We start from the raw sequence: 21600 nt of genomic DNA, 5'->3' as shown, positions 1-21600 counted from the left end.
TAATTTGTTTTTGTTTAAAAATGCAAATTTTTGTAGCATAGTTCTTCCAATTATTTTTGAATTACTATTTAATTGTTAACGACCTGGGTGGAGATGGTAAGAATTAGAATTCAGATGTTACTAGGTTGATTTTAAGGTACAGAATCTGTCTATTGATGCTTTGGTGTTGATCTTAGATTTTTAAAAATAATTCTTGGGATATGCGTGTTGCTGGCAAGCAAGGCTGGCATCAATTACCTGTTTGTGATTGCGCTGAGCAGGTATTTATTTTGTCTGTTGGTAGTTCTACAGAGTATCAAGCACATGACTGTCAATGTCACTGTTACATAACGATGTATATCACTAGCTCATTAGCATAACTTTTATTAACCCTTAACACTACAGTAATGGTCATCTTTGTGAACTACAACAATTATTTGATACAATCAAGTGGATCCTTACTTGTCTTGGAAATATGAAATGCAGGCAGATGCATGAGGGTATGAAACGGAATTAGAAAAAAGTAGAAGCATGGTTCAAATGTGAGGCAGAGCTAGGTAGCAATAATTGTGACGTGATTATCTATTAGAAAGACCGAGGTAGAGTGGGAGTAAAATTAGAAAAAGGATCAACCTTAAGTGAAGATTAACTTTAGTTGGCAGAAGAAAAAAGTTAATTTTTAAAGTTGTATTTTTCCTGTTTTCTATTTCTGCATTGATTTGAAATGTAGTAGGTGACCTTACCAAAAAAATTCTAAGTGCCAAACGAATATGAACACAGTACTCAGGAGAAAATCGCACCACTATTTTGAGCAACTTAAAAATCAACCTAGTAACATCAGAATTTCTAACTTAGTCTGCAAAATGAGGCAAAATGTGAAATCCACCAACAGGTGGATTTGGGTGGGCCCAAATCACCCAAAAATCACTGGCAGCAGCAGAGGGTGCAATTGCACATGAGTAGGTTTCTGTGCCAGAGAGAATCTTAGCCAGCGAGGCCACAGAGACAAGTGAGCCCAGACAATAGTATCCCATGCTTACTAATAATATTTAAATTGCATTTAAATATGAATTAAATATTGAGATCAGACTTGTACCCTTTTCGGGACAAAGCTGATCTTGCCAGATATCCAGTGCTGGTAAGATCGTGAGAGGCAAGAAATTGAATATGAACCTGATTTCTCAATTTCCTGGCAATCTTACAGTCTTGACCCAGCCATTGGCCGGCAGGGCATGATGGTAAAATCACCCCCTCCGGCTAAGTTCAGCTGGAGCCTGGGAAAATAGTATGGAAGGTATCCTTCTAAAGGCCAGTTCTTACATCCTTCTTTGGAGCTGCTGTCAACTACAAACATTGTGCCCTATCACTAGTCAAGATCAGTTATATTGAGGATCACTCAATTAACATTGAGGATCATTCCTGAAATTTCCTTGCAGTAGATGGGCAATTTAACAAGGCTGATGTATGACATATGATGTATAAGCTTATCCCATTGCTTCCACAATTGTCTATGACCTATGAGCTGATATTTTGGCATTTGCATTTAATTAAATATTAGATGCCTTTACTTTATATTCGAAGTGCAATTAAATAAATATATTACAAATAAGCTAAATAAAAAATACAAATGTTTTTAATAGGTTTCATATAATTGGCAAGAGGCGGATTGGAAAAATAGAAAAGCCAACATTAAAAAGCTGATGATGAAGTAATCCAGAAAAATTGCTTTATAAACTGCTTGAATTTTAGGTTTGACAAAATGAAATCTGGAGGCTGGTAGAAAAGAGTAAGGGACCTCTTGCAGAAACAAGATGTAAAATAATGGGAGATTGGAAAAATCTTGGAATCTTAACTTTACAGCTTTTAAACATTAACAAGTGTTGAATGTTGCTATTCAGGCATTGCAGCGTATTTGTGGAAGTATAAGTAATTAAGTGGCCATTGTAAATGCCCTTGCGTAAGCATGCCAACTGATGAGCTATCGCGCCTGACTTAGGTCACAAGCACGGGGCAAAAGGTGAACAGGATGGTGCAAGTTAAGACAAATGCAGCAGAGTTTTGGATAACATCAAGTTTATTGAGGGCAACCTTAAACTAGCCAAAACTGGAAGTAATGAAGGCAAGATTGAGGAGTTCAGCAACAGATGAGCTGACATGGGTAAAGTCAGATGCTGTAACGTAAGTCGAAATAGGTGGTAATTTGTTAATGTTGTGAAATGACTGATTTATTCTCACAACGAAGCTTGTAACTAGAGAGTGGAATTTAGAGTGTGGACCGAATATTGTGGCATCAGTGAGGTTTAAATAAAGATATAGAGAAAACATAAAGGTTAAGAAGATAAAACATGAGCAAAATTTGCTTGTGTTGTGCAATATGTTAACCAACATGCAAAGTGTTAGTCATCTTTTATAGCTACAATAAAATACTCTGCAATTAAGAGGGAAGAAGTAAAAATTAAATTGACGGCGGGGTGGCAATAGATCATGAATTTGATAAACAGCAAAGAAATAGAAAGGAAAAGATCACAAGGCCTGTCAAGCCTGCCCAACCAAATAATACGGTAATAGTTGATCTTTTTCCTGAACTCCACCTCCTTGTTCACTCCCATATCTCTTGGTTCCATGCAGAATCAAAATATCTGTCTATTGCAGCCTTAATATATCCAACAATGGTGCATCCACAACCTTTGGTATCGAGAATTCTAAAGATTCCAAACCCCATGAGTGAAGCCTCATCTCAGTCCTAAACAGGCAACCTCTTGTCTTGATATTGGTCTCCCATGTTCTAGGTTCCCCAGCCAGGGAAAACAATTTCTGTGTCTTCTGTGCTAAGGACCTACAGAATCTTGAATGTTTTAATGAGATCACCATTCATTCTTAGAGTACAGGCCAAATTTTCTGAACCCCTCATTCTAATGAGCCTTCACTGTACCACATCCAAGTCAAATAAAGCCTTTCGTAAATGTGAAGACCAAAACTCAGTACGGTGCTCAGGGTATGGTCTCACCAAAGCCCTGCAAAGTTGGAGCATGACTTCCCTTGTCACTGTACTCCAAACCCCTTGCAATAAAGGCCAACATGTAATTTGCCTTCCTAATTGCTTATTGTACCTGCATCCTTTCTTACTGCATTCATAGGAACACAGTACTCAGGATCTGGAGTAGGCCATTCTTTCCTCGAGCCTGCTCTGCCATGATTGTGGTCTCAATTCCATTTTGTCATCGCCACGATAATTCTTGACTCTGTCAAATTTATTTTTTATCAAGTACCTATCCAATTTTCTTTTGAAATAACAGTCATCGCTACTTCTATCACCCTCATAGATAATGAGTTTCAGGTCATTACCATTCCGTGTATGTGTACATCTGATTCCTTTTGATCAGCCATACTTGCAAGTTCCATGTCTTTTTAAAAAATATTCTGTTTTGCTATTCTTTCCACAAAGTGAGTAACCTCGCATGTAACCAGGAGCCAACAATATTTATAAATGGAATAGATCGGCAGATCATGTTACGAAAAGCATGTATATTTCTAATTTATAGGGAAATAAGTTATTTAGAGGAAATGATAATGGATTTAAATTTCAGTGTTTATGGGAACAGGATTTTTATTTGTCACCTTTTGAGGAATGATAACGTTTAAGGTCTCGTGAGTGGTCAAATAGTTTCTCACCAAGGGACAGAAAATAGATGATGGTCACCCATGAATAGTTCTCATACACCTGTTAGCATTGGGTTCAGAGTAGATTTGGCTGGGACATGGGATAATACTGCAGGTGCTGGAATCTGAAACAAAAAACAGAAAATGCTGGAAACTCTCAGCAGGCCTGACAGTATTTATAAGAGTCTGGTGAAAGGTCATATAGACACGAAATGTTAGCTGTATTCTCTTTCCATAGATGCTGTCAGACCTGCTGAGCTTTTCCAGTACTTTTTGTTTTTGTGACACGTGCCCATTTTTATGCTGGAGAAGGTAATTTAGGAAAATCATGGATAAAGTAGAGGAGTATTTGTATTTGAAAATTTGCAAAAGACAAAATGTTAGGGATATAAACAAAATAAATTTGATCTGATATAATAACATTAAATACTTTTGATTTAATCCACAATAGATCTGAACACTTTCCTTACATGCATTTTTATTTGTGCTTCTCTTTGTTGAAGGGGGAATGCAAGGATCAGTGTCATCATCTGGGGATTTACAGCAAAATCAGGCACAAACACTCCATTATGCATTGGCAAATGCTCAGCAAGTTCATATTCATCGCATAGGAGAGGATGGACAAGTTCAACAAGTAGTGAGTATTTTCAAGATATACCTCAGGAAAATTTATAAATCATAAGGAAGGTTCCAGCAATCCTTCAATCAGAGATTGATGTTCCAGTGTTGTAGCCTTACGTTTAGTTCATGCTCCCTTTGAATTCAGATTTCCTGCTGACAAATGTGAGATTGAAGAATTTACCTGTGCTCACAATAACATAGAGCTTATATCATAAAGTCATTGTGGCATTTTGAACATTTGAGTCCATGTTGATTTTTGGTATAGTGATCCAGTAAATCCCATTCTCCTGTTGTACCCCCATAGCCCTGCCAGTTTATTTCCCTCAAGTACCTATCCAATTTACTTTTGAAATCTTTGCATGCACCACCTTGTAGACAGAGTTCCAGTTCATTGTCACTGTGTAAAATAGTTCTTCCTTGCATTCTGCATGTTTTTGTTGCCCAAAAATCTTGTACACTTCTTTTCGCATTAAATTTTGTCTGCCACTTGTTGCGCATTCTGCTAATCTTTTTATATCCAGTTGCAGTTGAATGGTATCATACTCACTCTGCCACACTTCCAAATTTGGTATGACTGGTTAATTTTGAAACTTTTGCTGCATTATGTCCAAGACATTTATACTTGTATAAAAACAATGATCCTGGTACTTCCCCATGGGGAACATCACTGTCAACCATCTTCCAGTCTGAAAAACAAGCATTTACCACAACCCATTCCTATCCAAGCCGATAATGGCCTTCCTATTTTATGAGCTTCAATTTTGTTAATCAGTTTATATGTAGTATTTTGTTGACAGCTTTCTTAAAATCTATACAGTGACATCCACTACATTAATTCATCAATCTTCTCCATTACTTCTACAAAAATTTCACTTAGATTCGTTGAAAATGACCTGCCTTTTACAAATCCATGTGGGCTGTCCTTAATTAACTCAAACCACTCCATGTGACTGTTAATTTTTTCCCTGATTATTGTTTCTAAAACCTTACCTACCATTAATGTTAAAGTCTAGTTATAATCCAGCTAAAGAGAAGAAAAGGAACCCTAAATACAGCGTACTATCCCTGCACCTGCCAGGTTATCATTGCTGGTTGGTCATCCACTTCAGCGGTCAAAGTATAAAGAACAAGACTACCAGTCAATGTATGAATCTCAGGTCATAGAATGTCAAAACACTTCTAGACAACAATATGAGATCAGAATGTCGAACAGCTCATGTATATTATTACAGGTATTACATGTATTACAGTCTGTGCTCATTTTGGCGCTGAAACCACTAAGTATAGTGAGTTTGTCCTGATGGGGTACTTTTGTGGCTATCTTGCTGAGGTAATCAAGAAAGCTTCTTTGACCTCTCAGCTATGTATGTCATTGTTGGAGCATAGATACCTATGATTGTTGCATGCTGGTTACTGACAAGACTTCAATGAAGAATCATGAGCTGATCCTCGTAGGAAATGAGTCAACTTGCACGCCATTTCTAATTGAATGGCAAAACTGCTTTGTGACTGTTGAGGCTGATCCTTGATCTTGTAATTCTTTGCATAAAACTTGGTCATGGAATGTCAGAACACTGCTAGACAACAATATGAGACCAGAGAATAGAACAGCCCTCGTGGCCAAAACGCTGGGCAGGGGCAACATCAACATAGCTTCCTGAAATGGAACAGAGCTCACTGAGGAATCTCAACTTAAAACTGGTGCAGGCTACTGGATAGACAGTCAAGCTTGGGCTTGACTGACACACAAGCTTTACTCACTTCCTACAGGGATCAATGATTCATTCATACGTTCTTTGGAAGTATTGCCATTAACCAGCATGCAGCACTCATTATTGCTTCTGCTCCAACAATGATACATACAATCAAAGTCAAAGAAACATTTTATACTAATCTCAGTAAGACTCAGTAAGAGTACTGTACCAAGGCAAAGATTCCAAGACTCGTTATTCTTGGAGATTGTAATACATGAAAAAGAATACCTGGGCACCATGTATTGGGAGAGCAAACCCCAGTGGCCAATTCCTACTCCCTAAGTGCAGCATGTTTGATCTAATCACAAATGCAGTATTCGAGCAAACAGACAAACGGAAAATAATGTGAATGCACTCTAGATCCAAATATTGGCACATGTTGGACTATGTTACCAGATGACAGAGTGATCTCAAGGATGTGTGCTCTACCCACTTCACTTGAAGTGCAGAATGCTGGTTCTGACTATCAGCTTGTCAGGACTAAACATTTAAATGATGTTACTTCCAGCATGACACCTGAGATCCTAGAATTTGTTAAACGGAAGCACTATGACTGGTTCAATAGGAACGACCAAGACATGGGTAATTTTCTAGATAAAGTGCACAATGCTTACATTTCTTGTGTAACTGACAAGAAGTCAACAGTAACGAAAACCAGAATACGTCATGCAAAACACATGATGCAGGCCAAATAAAGAGAAATGAAGAACCAATGCTGGGAAAGTGAGGCTGGTGTGCTTCAAGCAGCTGGTGATGAAAACGACCTGTGTGCTCTACATGAAGGCTTGCAATCAGTCTGTGGCCCCAAAACCAAAGGCATGGCACCCATACTTTCTGCAGATGGCAATCAACTCCTAACAAATAGGTAGGAGATTCTCTCTCTTTCTGGGTGGTGCACTTTAGCAATCTCCTAAATCAACAATCCATAGCTGCAATGAAACCATTGTCACTTACACAGCACCACACTCTGGAATAACTTGCTCTTGATCCTTCTCAAGGAGAAGTCAAGGACACCATAAAGCAGCTTTTTTACAGGCAGCCTTCACTAGGAGTTGACATTCCACCTGCAATATTGAAGTCCAGCAGGACTTGCATGGTTTGCAAGCTCATCAGCCTCTTCTGCCTAATCTGTAACCAAAGTGTGGTGCCCCTAGACTGTAAGGATGCTGCCATAACTCACATCTTTAAATAGAAAAGGGAGCAAGTACATGTGTGGCAATCATCGTGGAATAACACTTCTTTCAACAGAAGGAAAAATTCTTGCAAGGGTTATTCTTAATTGGATTGCCAGTCACCTCATGGATGATTCTGCACCCAGAATCATATTGTGGCTTGTGTGTAGGGAACAGTAGACATTATCTTTACATCAATTCAAACTCAGGAACAGTTCTGTACCTCGACATGGTGTTCGTCAACCTGACCAAGGTTTTTGATGCATAAATTGGGAAAGCCTATGGAAGGTTCTATACAAAATGGCTGCCTTGAAGAGATGATGAGTGTCATTTTCTCATTTCATGATAGCACGAAGCAATGTGTTGCATTATCAGATGCCTTTCCTGTCACTAATGGCACCAAGCAAGACTGTATTGGTCCTAGCTCTGTTTCTCAGCCATGCTCCAGTATGCACTCAAAAATCTTGACTCAGGAATGCACATTTAATTCAGGACAGACGCCAATCTCTTCAGCTTGCAATGGTTCAAGGCTTGCACAAAGGTTACTGAACAGCTACTGAGTTAACTCTTGTTCACATATGACTGCTCTCATATGGCTGTTTGTTCATCACTTTGCAGTCTCAAAGTACTTTGGCCTGACAATGCGTCTGAAGAAGACAGAGATCTTGAATTAACTTACCCCTTGCCATGTACTCCGAGACCTATCAACAACAACACTGCTCTGCCCAGGGCAGAACTTTGCTATCTTGGGAGTATCCTCTCCAATGACACTATGCTGAATGATGAAATCAAACGTCGCTTGACAAAAACAAGCTCAGAATTTAGCAGGCTCACTCACAGACTTTGGAAAGAGGCTAAATTGATCTCAAAACAATGATCAAAGTCTACCAGGTGGTCATGATTCTTAGACCACTTCTTCATTAGTGCAAGATCTTGGGCAAGGTACTGGCATCACACAAAACAACTTGAAATATTCCAGTCCATATGATTCTTCAGAGCTCTGAAGAGAGTCAAACAGACTTGAAACTCCTTTTCTCTTCACTGATGCTGCCAGACCTGAGGTCCAGCACTTTCTGCCTTTATTTCAGATGTTCAGCATCTGCAGTGTTGTACTTTTATTAACTAAAGCATTCCATTTTATCCATCTGAGGTCTAATTGCAAAATCCCAAACATTAAGGTTCTTGCAAAGTACTGCATATCTGGCATTGAGAGTACGCTCATCAGAGCTCCATTTCATTGTGTTGGTCATGTGATCTGCATTAAGGATTCTCATATATTCTATCGCTAGCTGAGCATGGGAACTTGCTCAGGGTGCCCCAAACTCGTAATCAAAGACAATTGAAAAATCAGCCTACGGTCTTGCAGCATCCCAATGCATGGGTAAAAAAATGACCTTGGACATATTCAAACATAGAAGTCTCTGTCATCGAATGATTTCAACATACGAGGAGGACAGTGTCAAATGCCTTCAGGACTAGTGAGTGCCATTCAAAAGGCAAAGCCTCCATCCACCCCAACAACACTGACTTAATATGCAGTATTTACAATTGGCGAAGTAAGTTGAGACTTGGCCTAATGTCAGACATGACATATCACCAACTTGGTCTGTAAACCAGTTTTTTTCTTTTAATTTGATGAATATTCATTTGTTGGAGTGACAGAAGAATCCATCAGCGACAAGGAATATCCTTATTTGCTTTCTTGAACTAGAGTGTTAGATCTCTTACTTTCCAATCTTCCCTGTATTCCGGGAATCTCCAGCTTCGCTTCCCCTACCAAGGTGGAATTCAAGCTAACTGCATCAAGCAACTTATCCCGGTCTCCCTAACCCCACCAATCCCTAATAAAGAGTGAAGTACACAGCGATCCACTGTCCATCCTCACTGATCGGCGCGGTGGCCAGTGGGCAGTACCAGGATACCTAAGGGCACTGCCCTGCTCATGACTTTGCAGGGGAGCCTCAATGGTCTCCGCCTCCACCAGCAAGGTCATCACACTTGGTCCCTGCTGGTTGGGAACCAGCTTTAATCCCTGCTGGTGGAAACCTCTCCCAGATGGTTTGTTCCGGGCATGCTAGTGACATTGAAATGCTAATTTAAATATCAGTCTTGTTTTCTGGCGTGAGGCTGATTTAAAATAAAAAAAAGGCCAGGAAAGTCGTAATTGGCTGGATGCCTGTCATGAACCTGCTACAACCCCCCCCCAGCTGATACTTCTCACCCGCTGTACTACTCAAGCAGCGCAGCAGGTTGGGAAAGTGCGTCCAACCTTCTTTGACCCTAATAGGTCCCGCTCTACCTCTTACTCCCCACTTAAACATGCCAGAGGTTAATTTTTAGTTTCCTTTAATATTAACTGCATTTTGTACTCATATTTTCACTGTACCAGTCATATTTTCCTCTTTACTTCCCTTCTCAGTTATTGTATTGGCCTGGCTCTCATGTGAAGAATGTACCTGATGTGCATCATGTGCTCATCTTCCCCCACCATTTTTTGTTTCATTGTATTCTCTGTCTCTCATCGTTCAAGGATCTACCTTAAAGTAAGCGGCACAGGGAGTAATACAGAGATTGCTACATTCAACGCCCTACTTCTTAACTTCTTTCCCAGTTACTGAAAGTCTAACCAAAAGATAGCAATATCTTGCCTTCTCTACGTCATCAGTCCTGATCTGTAGCGCAGCTTCTGACTCATTCCCTTTCCCCTGCAGAATATTTTGCCCCTTCTCTGTGATGTCCAGGTATCACAGAGACAACAAACCATATGGGACTCATGATGATGGTTGTAGAAATGTGTGTCTGCATTTTTGATCTGTATTCTTTGACTCTCAGCATTCTCCACATTTGAGTATAGGTTTGGAAATGGCACATGTCTGAAAACTTATTTGCTTTCTGTCTTTTCCTGCTCTTTTGGGAGACTATCCATCTCCTGTCATGATCTCTTGCTTCCTGTGGAGTGGTGACCCTCTGGAATGTATGATCTAGGGCAACCTCAGGCTCCCTGATGCTCTGCAGTGACAGCAGCAACGCTGAGCTTGATCAGCTGAAGATTCTTCCTACACATGTGGTACCCCATGACGCATTGCAAGCAACAGTTCTCAGCTGCACATACATAACCTTGGGGAAAAAACGTACTCCCTCTCTTAGAATCCAGTTATTACAATGTTTAAACAATAAATTTTAATAATTCCCTCATGACCTCAATTCTCAATGCTCACTATCTACTGCTTCCTTTCTCCAATTGCTGCTTGTCTTTTCTTAAATGCCTCTTCCCCTACAACACAAGATTCTCTTTCTCACCAAATTCCTTGCACTTAGTCCTCTATAGAAGCCTCTTTAAAAGAAGAAATCAGCGCCTTTGATGTCTTAAAACATTTCACAGCTGGTGAGCTACTTTCTGAAATGCAGCCACCATTTTATTATAGGAAATTCTTGGGGGAACAGGTTCAAATCACACTACAGCAGCTGCTGGAATTTAAATTCAATCAATAAAATCTGGAATTAAAAGTTAGTCTCAGGAATAGTCAACGTGAAATCATTGTCAATTGTCATAAAAAATAATCTGGTTCACTAATTTCTTTTAGGAAAGAAAATCTGCTGTTCTTATCTGGTATGGCCTACATGTGATTACTCAGAGCAAAGTGATTGAATAGAACACCAGCATTTGCAAGTACCCCTCCAAGCCACATCCCATCCTGACTTGGAATTATATCGCTGTTGCTTCACTGCTTCAAAATCCTGGAACTCCTACTAGCATTATGAGTTTTTTTTTAATTCTTACATGGGACATGGTCATGGCTGCCTGGCCAACATTTATTGCTCATCCTTAGTTGCCCGAGGGCAGTTGAGAGTCAGCAACATTTCTGTGGCTCTGGAATCACATGTACGCCAGACCAAGTAAATACTGTAGATTTCCTTCCCTAAAGGACATCAGTGAACCATATGTGTTTCTCTGACAATTGACGATGGTTTCATGGTCATCAATGGATTCTTAATTCCAGATTTTTTTTATTGCATTCAAATTCCACCCTCTGCTGGGTCCCCAGAATGTTAGCTGAGTTTCTGGATTAATAGTCTGGCAATAATACCATTGGGCCATTATCTTCCCAGTCTTCCTACATCATAGGGACTGCAGTGGTCCCAGAAGGTTCCTCGTTACCACCTTCACAACAATAACTAGAGTTGGGAAATAAATGCTGGTCTTGACATCGATGCTGTTGTTATCTAACAGGAATATTTAGACCTTTTCTTCAGATATTAACTCACTCAACGTAATTCATTTACCTTCAATCTTAACTTTACCTCATTTAACTCTTACCCTTTTAACTCTAGTTTAACTTTTAACTCTAACTTTAACTTTTTTGACTTTAAGTTTTGATTGAAAACAAATACCTCCTGTTTGAGCAAACTGGCCTGGTTTGCCTTGGGTATGGATCTTCCTTTGTCCTTCTCTGAAGATGATCTTCAGGGCACACATTGTGAATGTGATTCTCGAGGTTCTGCTGAGAACAAAGATTCAAAGTACTTCTTTTGTCCTAAACTTTGCACGTTCTTCCAGAAAGTTCTCTGGTCCTCAGCTGATGGTTTCCAGAAACTGATCACAACTACAGTTGTAGCCAATGGAATTACTCATAGCCAATTCCCAAATGTTTATAGCATGTAAGTTACAAAGCATCACCATATGCGGAACCATTGGTGGGATGTCAAGTACTTGTCCAAACAGCTTTCCTTATTTGGTCAACACAGGAAGTGTCAGGTCACATCTCACAGGACAGGTCATGATTTTATGCAGCCTTCTCAGATCTGTCCTGTGTTTAACACAACATGGCTAAAATTCCCAGCGTGCATCATTCTCATTGCCACTGTTACCATTGCTGTTGCAGTTGCTGTTACCAGTGTGGCCACACATTCAGTCCACTGAAAAGAATGTAAAAAAAAACAACTTGCATAGAGAAAACTGCCACAAGCAGCAATTAAATCTCCTTTTTGTTTAAAGAAAATTTGGCTGTGCACTTGAAGTGGCATAACCTAAAGTGCTGTAAGATCAGGAGCTGGAAAGTGGCATTACATTGGCATTCTTTCTTCCCAGCATGGACATCAGTAATAACCTAACGGACTCCTTTTGTACAGTAACTCTTATGTTTTTATGTTTCTCTGATATTGATGTAGCTTTGTGAAACTGGTGTTTGTTTTGAGCCCTTTTTTCACTACTATCCCCAACCTTTAAACTCCCCTGCTGAATCAAGTGGAGCCAGTTAACATCTAGCTGCTTGAGTGAGTTAATATTTAAAGAAAAAGTCTAAATATTCCAGTTAAATAACAACAGCTTTGATGTCAAGACCAGAATTGGAAACGGTACTAATTGAAGCCAACTGGATTGACTCAAGTCAAAAATGATAGCCTGATTTGAGCAGCTTAAAGAAAACTGCCCATGCTGTAGCAGAACCAGTTCATTAACTGGACACCACAGCATATTGTCCCAAGAACGTGATATGACCTTAATTTACAATGAGTATATTGTGATGATAAATATGTTACTGATTGTTGTATCAAACATAAACTTTCTGCCATAACTGGAAATATTTTTGCATATAGAAAGCTCTGGGAAATTTACAGCATGGTTTTCTTCTCAGTGATCCAGAACAAGTTGACCTCTTACAATGATGTATGTACCATTGTGGTTTCCTGCATATAAACTTATTAACACTCTGATAGGATTGGTCAACCTGAGGGATTCCAGCACTAAAGTCCTAGCCAGTATCATGCTCAATGGCTGAGCTTCCTTACCTCCTGCCGCTTGATGAAGGCCCATCCTGATCTCTTCCTAATCCTTAGCCAAGCTTACTAGCCTTGTACCATTCAGCAGTGGCCCTTCTATCAGTCCTCCCAAATGATGGTAGCCCTTTCTGACTCCGTCTTGGTAGATGGTGGCCCTTCCCAACCTCCTTGCTTGGTGATCAAGCTTCTTGGCTTCCTGTCACTTGATGGTGGCCCTTCTTGTCCTCCTCCCGCTCCATGGCCAAGCTTCCTGATTTCCACCCTTTCGATGGCAGCCCTTCATAACCATCAGCCCTCAACGACTAAGCTTCCTAGCCTCCTCCAAGTTGTCGGTGGCTACTCCTTGCCATCACGTATTCAGTGGCAACCCTTACAATCCTCATTGCTTGATGGCCAAGCTTTCTGATCTTCTCTCGCTTGAGGCTCATACCCTGAATTCTCTCTCCTAAGGGCTTAGGAGAGGGGCATTAAGCAGGAGGAGGTGAGGATCTGCCATCAAATGAAAGGAAGTTGGGAAGCTTGGCTGTTAACTTTGAGGAGGTCAGGAAGCTTGGCTGTTGAGCAGGAGGAAATAAGGATGTTTTGCTATTGTGTGGGAGGAGCTCAGAAAGCTTATCTGTTGAGGTAAATGTTAGCCATGGTTAAGTTAAAAGGGCTTATCAGTAGCACGTGCCTGCAATTTCCTAGTGAAAACTATATCTCAAGGTTTTTATTTACTGGTAATAACCAATGTACTTTGTCTATATACCAATGAAGTTAAATAGTAGGAAATTCTATGTAACTTTTAATTTGAATTGTTTGCAAGCAAGCCCTTTAAATCCTTGGATTTGTTTCAGTTAGTAATACTTTTTTTCTTCCTTCTCCATGCCTTTTCTGTCTACTGGCTGTACAGGGACATCTGCATATCGCACAGGTACCACAGGGAGAACAAGTACAAATTACTCAGGATAGCGAGGTAAAGTTAAAACAATACTTCATTTTGATTTCCTGATCCATCCCTCATGAACACCAGTGAATCCATGACTAACTTGATATCACTGATAAATGCACTAAACTTATTTCATGGAAATTGTTTATAATGACATTGTCAAGGAGGAAAATACAGCTATTCAGCTATAATGTACTTCACTCTCTGGCTCTCAAGAAAACCAGATGAAGACTTTCAGAGTTTCAGACAGGGCCTTCATTATGAGCTACTGTGTGGGCTGGCCCCAATGCACCAACTAGTGCTTCATCGGGAAGAGCCCTGATTCAGGAATTATACCGACATTTATAGTTAAAATCCAGTTACAAGAACTTAGCGCATATCAATCAAAGATGTACATTTGCACAAAAGTTATCTATTTCTACTTGAGTCGATTAGGTTTATATCCTGCATAATAAGAGGTATAGTCCAGTTACAACTTGTGCACATCTACCTAATGGTGATATCACCAAGCATGTATTTCTTTCTACTTAACTATTTTTAACCAGTGATACATCAACTCCCATGTTCCATTGTCCCTTGTTAGAAGAGACGCTGACAAATCGCAATGGCACATAACTCAATGAAGGTCTTGTGCATATGCTGTGAGACTGAGGCTTCCTTTATAATGGAGTTACATGGACTCTTAGCTGGGTCTGCCTTAATCAAGACCAGTGATTTTTTTTCATAGCTTTCCCTGTATGACTGAGTTTTACAGCTTGCAGAAAATGTGATTTTAAAACTTATGTGATTATTAACCCTTTCAGACATCCTTCAGGATTGCCTGAAAATACTACTGATGGGCAGATAATCTAAGGAAGATTGAACACAAAAACAGAAAATGCTGGAAATGCTTCCTTTGTCTCGTGACCTGCACATCATTGTTGCAATCTCTGCTAGCTCCCACCAATCACTGATCTTCTACTCTGCTCCAGCTGCTGCACCCATTCTTTTGCAGCATATGCTTTGACACATTTTTCCCCCTCTCTAGCTCTGAAGGAGAGTTAAGCAGACTTGAAATGTTAACTCTATTTTCTCTCTCCACAATGCTGCTGGACCTGCTGTAGGACCTGCTGCATTTTTCCAGCATTTTCTGTTTTTGTTTCAGTTTCCAGCATCCAGTTTTGTTTTTAAGAAAGATCCAAGTCCAAGTCAGAAATTTATTACTAGTATTGTTAGGGACTGTTCTCAGCTGTTCCTATTTCACAGTGGCTCCTAATATCAGCTTTAGTGTATGTTGATTCACAATTAGGTAACTTCTTTTTCTCTTTATTCTTGCAGTGCATTATCAGCAGTCACTATTGCATTTCAGATTGCCATATTATTATAAATGTATGTAATACAACTAATATCGATTGGAATAGCTATAGCTCTAGCTCATTAGAGGGGTCAGTTTTTGTGCAAAGCGTGCAGGAAGGTTTTTTGACTCAGTATGTTGATAGACCAACTAGAGGTGAGGCTTTATTGGATTTGGTGCTGGGAAATGAGCCAGACCAGGTGTTAGACTTGGAAGTTGGTGTGCATTTTGGTGATAGTGAACACAATTCGGTTACATTCACCTTAGTGATGGAAAGGGATAGGCATGAACCGCGGGTCAGTAGTTTTAGCTGGGGGAAGGGTAATTATGAGGCTATTAGGAGAGAATTAGGAAGCATAGGTTGGACTAGGAGACTACAGGGTCTCGGAACGTCTGAAATGTGGAGTTTTTTCAAGGAGCAGCTACTGCGAGTCCTTGATATGTATGTCCCTGTCAGGCAAGGAGGAATTGGTAGAGCTAGGGAACCGTGGTGCACTAAGAAAGTTGGTTCGCTGGTTAAAAAGAAAAAGGAGGCTTATGTCCGGATGAGACTTGAGGGCTCAGGTAGTGCACTAGAAAGCTTTAGATTGGCTAGGAGGGAGTTAAAGAGTGAGTTAAGAAGGGCTAAAAGAGGACATGAGAAGACTTTGGCTGATAGGATTAAGGAGAATCCTAAGGCGTTCTATAGATATGTTAAGAACAGAAAGTTGGTTAGGGCAAGATTAGGGCCAGTTAGAGACAGCAGTGGGAATTTGTGTGTGGAGCCGGAAGAGATTGGAGAGGCATTGAACCAATATTTCTCTTCGGTGTTCACGCAGGGGGACATAAACGTAGCTGTGGAGAACACTGGGTTACAGGGTTGTAAGCTGGACAGTATTGCAGTTGATAAGGAGGATGTGCTAGATATTCTTGAGGGTTTGAAAATAGATAAGTCCCCTGGGCCGGACGGGATTTACCCTAGGATTCTCTAGGAGGCAAGAGAGGCGATTGCAGAGCCTCTGGCTCTGATCTTCAGGTCGTCATTGGTCACAGGTATAGTGCCGGAGGATGGGAGGATGGCGAATGTTGTCCCATTGTTTAAGAAGGGGAACAGAGACTTCCTGGGGAATTATAGACCGGTGAGTCTTACTTCTGTTGTGGGTAAGGTTTTAGAGAAAATTATTAGGGATAGGATTTATAGTTATTTGGAGAGTAATGAATTGATTGGAGATAGTCAGCATGGTTTTGTGGAGGGTAGGTCGTGCCTTACTAACCTTATTGAGTTTTTTGAGAAAGTGACCAAAGAGGTGGATGGGGGTAAGGCAGTTGACGTGGTATATATGGACTTTAGTAAGGCGTTTGATAAGGTTCACCATGGAAGGCTTCTGCAGAAAATGCAGATGTATGGGATTGAGGGTGATTTAGGTAATTGGATCAGGAATTGGCTGGCGGATAGGAGACAGAGGGTGGTGGTTGATGGTAAGTATTCGTCATGGAGTTCAGTTACGAGTGGTGTGCCTCAGGGATCTGTTTTGGGGCCACTGCTGTTTGTAATTTTTATAAATGATCTGGATGAGGGTATAGTTGGGTGGATTAGTAAATTTGCTGATGACACCAAAGTCGGAGGTGTGGTAGATAGTGAGGAAGGGTGTCTTGGTTTACAGGGAGACTTGGACAAGTTGCAGAGCTGGGCTGAGAGGTGGCGGATGGAGTTTAATGTGGAAAAGTGTGAGGAGTTCACTTTGGCAGGAATAACAGATGTGTGGAGTATAGGGCTAACGGTAGGACTCTGAATAGTGTGGATGAACAGAGGGATCTAGGTGTATGTGTACATTGATCCCTGAAAGTTGGGAATCAAGTAGATAGGGTTGTTAGGAAGGCATACGGTGTCTTGGCGTTTATTGGTAGGGGGATTGAATTTAGGAGCCGCAGCGCCATGTTGCAACTGTACAAGACTCTGGTGCGGCCGCACTTGGAGTATTGTGTGCAGTTCTGGTCCCCACATTATAGGAAGGATGTGGAGGCTTTGGAGAGGGTGCAGAGGAGGTTTACCAGGATGTTGCCTGGTATGGAGGGGAGGTCCTATGAGGAGAGACTGAGGGATTTGAGGTTGTTTTCGTTAGAAAGAAGGCGGCTAAGAGGGGACCTTATTGAAACATATAAGATGATTAGAGGTTTAGATAGGGTGGACAGTGATAGCCTTTTTCCTTGGATGGAGAAAGCTAGCACGAGAGGGCATAGCTTTAAATTAAGGGGTGGTAGTTATAGGACGGATGTCAGGGGTAGGTTCTTTACCCAGAGGGTGGTGAGGGATTGGAATGCCCTGCCTGCTGCAGTTGTAAATGCGCCTAGTTTGGGGGCATTTAAGAGATCTGTGGATAGGTTTATGGATGGAAAGGGTTTGGTTTAGGTTAGAGGGTCATTGCTTTTTAACTGGTCGGCGCAACATCGTGGGCCGAAGGGCCTGTTCTGCGCTGTAATGTTCTATGTTCTATGTTCTACAACGATATTCCTCCTTAACTAGACACAATGACAATATTGTGTTATTGTGTTTTGTTATTGTGCCACCTGAATCATGTAATTAATAGGAATTATGCAAAATTGGCCTATATTAATTCTGCCCTGTTTTATTATTTTGTGCTGTTTAGCAGAATAGATATCAAAGTACTAATATTCTGCTCTTAAGTCATTTCTTTGAGTGTATTGTTTACAGTAAGTTGAAATATGGACAGAAAATGTTGGATAACGGTCCGGCAGTGTCTGTGGAGAGAAAGGGAGTTAACGTTTCAGGTCTAAATGACTGTTCTGTAGACCTGAAAAGGCCAGGGATGTAAAGAATTATATAGTTAGAAAGGGGTTAGAGGAGATGGGGCAGAAGATAAACAGGGATCAGTCAGGGCAAAGGAGGGATTGACAAATATGTCATGGACATACGACAAAAGGGAATGTGAATGATGCCATGAAGGGATGAAGCTAATAATGCCAAAAGGTAAGATAGCCAAATGTGTTAATGGGAACAGCTGACCAGCAGAGGTCAAGTAGCCATGTGGGCAGGCCAGGGAGCTGAAAAATAACAACAAACTACAAAGGATGGGAATGTCAGATGGAGGGCTAAGCTTACTGTCTAAAGTTGTTGAACACAATGTTGAGTCCAGAAATCTGTAATGTGCCTAATCACAAGATGAGGTATATTCTCCCAGTTTGCGTTGGACACTGCAGGGGCATTGGAGCAAGATGCCAAGTTGAAATAGCAAGCAATCGGAAGGTTGGGATCATGCTTGAGGAAGGAACAAAGGTGTTCCGCAAAGCAGTCACCCAGTCTCCGTGTAATCTCCCCAAATAGAGGAGACTGCTTTATTTCAGTTTTCCAGTTTCTGCAGTATTTTGCTTTTAATTGACATTGTTGGTGTTTGCCATCAATCTCAGATCTGCTGAGTTAGATGGAAGTCCTCCGTCTGACCACGTAGCTATGAATAATTGTTATTCATTGCTTTTTCCCAGAACTACTTGACTGGTTATTTGCCAAATTTGATAATTGAATTTTATCTCATTAGGCCCTGGATTTTATACAAACTGAAGTATTTCTATAGCAAATATTTTATTGATACATATAATTTTGTTGTTTTCATATTTTATTTCCAAGTCTGGTTTTTCATGCGAGCTTTAAAAAAGACTCAGCTCAGTATCACCTGATGCCTTTGTTGTGAGTTTGTCAGGTGGCAAATGCATTGTTTAAATTCATTGGATCTGGATTCCATTCACATATTGAACACAAGAACATAAGAACATAAGAAATAGGAGCAGGAGTAGGCCATCTAGCTCTTCGAGCCTGCCCCGCCATTCAGTAAGATCATGGCTGATCTGTCGTGGCTCAGTTCCACATTCCCGCCCTCTCCCCATAACCCTTAATACCCTCGCTTATCAAAAACCCATCAACCCGCGTCTTAAAAATATTTAGCGAGGCAGCCTCCACCACTTCAATGGGCAGAGAATTCCAGAGATTCACCACCCTTTGAGTGAAGAAGTTCCTCCTCAACTCCGTTCTAAACCGCCCCCCCCACTTTATCTTGAGGCTGTGCCCCCTAGTCCTATTATCCTTTCTGAGCGGGAAGAGTCTCTCCACCTCTATCCTATCCATCCCATTCATCATCTTATATGTCTCAATGAGATCTCCCCTCATTCTTCTAAACTCTAACGAGTACAAGCCTAGTTTATTCAGCCTCTCCTCATAGCTCAACCCCCTCAACTCCGGTATCAGCCTATTAAACCTCCTCTGCACTCCCTCCAAGGCCAAAATATCCTTGCGTAAGTGCGGCGACCAAAACTGCACACAGTACTCCAGCTGCGGCCTCACCAATGCCCTATACAGCTGCAGCAAGACCTCCCTACTTTTATATTCAATCCCCCTCGCTATGAAGGTCAGCATCCCATTCGCCTTCCTGACCACCTGCTGCACCTGCAGGCTGGGTTTTTGCGACTCATGCACAAGGACCCCGAGGTCCCTCTGCACCGTCGTCTGCTGCAGTTTTTCGCGATGTGGGTATGCCGGCGTTGGACTGGCGTAAACACAGTAAAAAGTCTGACAACACCAGGTTTTAGTCCAACCTATTTATTTGATAATATTCTCACAAGCTTTCGAGGGGACAGCCTCTTCGTCAGGTGAATGGAGAGTTCTGGCCTCAGACAGAGCATATAAAGCACAGACAGTTTAGAGATTACTGATTAAAATGTGAATCCTTACACCTAACCTGCTGTTCAAGACCTGAAGTGGCTGACAATGTGAGTGGTAGGAGCACTGATCACAGTTTAAAGAGATGTGTATTGTCTCCAGACAGTACAGTAAGTGAGGTTTTGCAAACCCAGGCAAGTCACGGGGGTTACAGATAGTGCGACATGAACCCAAGATCCCTGTTGAGACCGTCCTCATGTGTGCGGAACTTGGCTATCAGTCTCTGCTCAGCGACTCTGCGCTGTCGTGTGTCGTGAAGGCCGCCTTGGAGAATGCTTACCCGAAGGTCAGAGGCTGAATGCCCGTGACCACTGAAGTGTTCGCCAACAGGAAGGGAACAGTCTTGCCTGGTGACTGTCGAGCGATGTTCATTCATCCGTTGTCGTAGCGTCTGCATGGTCTCCCCAATGTACCATGCTTCGGGACATCCTTTCTTGCAACGTATCAGGTAGACAATGTTGGCCGAGTTGCAAGAGTATTTACCATGTACCTGGTGGACGGTATTCTCACGTGTGATGATGGTATCCATGTCGATGATCCGGCATGTCTTGCAGAGGTTGCTGTGACAGGGTTGTGTGGTATTGTGGTCACTGTTCTCCTGAAGGCTGGGTAGTTTGCTGCGAACAATGGTCTGTTTGAGGTTGTGTGGTTGTCTGAAAGCAAGAAGTGGGGGTGTGGGGATGGCCCTGGCGAGATGTTCGTCTTCATCAATGATATGTTGAAGACTCCGGAGAAGATGTCGTAGCTTCTCCGCTCCGGGGAAGTACTGGACGACGAAGGGAACTCTGTCCACTGTGTCCCGTGTTTGTCTTCTGAGGAGATCGGTGCGGTTTTTCGCTGTGGCGCATCGAAACTGCCGATCTATGAGTCGAGCACCATATCCTGTTCTTACCCTGAAAGATGCCCTCGTAAGAACAGGATATGGTGCTCGACTCATAGATCGGCAGTTTCGATGCGCCACAGCGAAAAACCGCACCGATCTCCTCAGAAGACAAACACGGGACACAGTGGACAGAGTTCCCTTCGTCGTCCAGTACTTCCCCGGAGCGGAGAAGCTACGACATCTTCTCCGGAGTCTTCAACATATCATTGATGAAGACGAACATCTCGCCAGGGCCATCCCCACACCCCCACTTCTTGCTTTCAGACAACCACACAACCTCAAACAGACCATTGTTCGCAGCAAACTACCCAGCCTTCAGGAGAACAGTGACCACAATACCACACAACCCTGTCACAGCAACCTCTGCAAGACATGCCGGATCATCGACATGGATACCATCATCACACGTGAGAATACCGTCCACCAGGTACATGGTAAATACTCTTGCAACTCGGCCAACATTGTCTACCTGATACGTTGCAAGAAAGGATGTCCCGAAGCATGGTACATTGGGGAGACCATGCAGACGCTACGACAACGGATGAATGAACATCGCTCGACAGTCACCAGGCAAGACTGTTCCCTTCCTGTTGGCGAACACTTCAGTGGTCACGGGCATTCAGCCTCTGACCTTCGGGTAAGCATTCTCCAAGGCGGCCTTCACGACACACGACAGCGCAGAGTCGCTGAGCAGAGACTGATAGCCAAGTTCCGCACACATGAGGACGGTCTCAACAGGGATCTTGGGTTCATGTCGCACTATCTGTAACCCCCGTGACTTGCC

At 41.8% G+C, this 21600-nt stretch overlaps 1 protein-coding gene across 2 annotated transcripts in view; it reads left to right on the top strand.

Moving 5' to 3' along the window:
- Positions 1-21600, top strand: part of banp (BTG3 associated nuclear protein) — a 182467-nt gene that overhangs the window by 94002 nt on the left and 66865 nt on the right. The window contains exons 9-10 of one of the 2 annotated variants that reach the window (XM_080186883.1): positions 4143-4276; positions 13857-13919. In XM_080186883.1, coding sequence (XP_080043009.1) covers positions 4143-4276; positions 13857-13919 — 197 coding nt within the window. Of the gene's footprint in view, positions 1-4142; positions 4278-13848; positions 13920-21600 lie in introns of both variants that reach the window. The other variant, XM_080186882.1, reaches the window with a different exon arrangement.

The sequence above is a fragment of the Carcharhinus amblyrhynchos genome, chromosome 4, assembly GCF_965287045.1.
Source record: "Carcharhinus amblyrhynchos chromosome 4, sCarAmb.v2.hapA, whole genome shotgun sequence".
Classification (NCBI taxonomy): Eukaryota; Metazoa; Chordata; class Chondrichthyes; order Carcharhiniformes; family Carcharhinidae; genus Carcharhinus; species Carcharhinus amblyrhynchos.
Note: the sequence above shows the minus strand (reverse complement) of the source record. Positions and strands in the feature narration are given on the sequence as shown.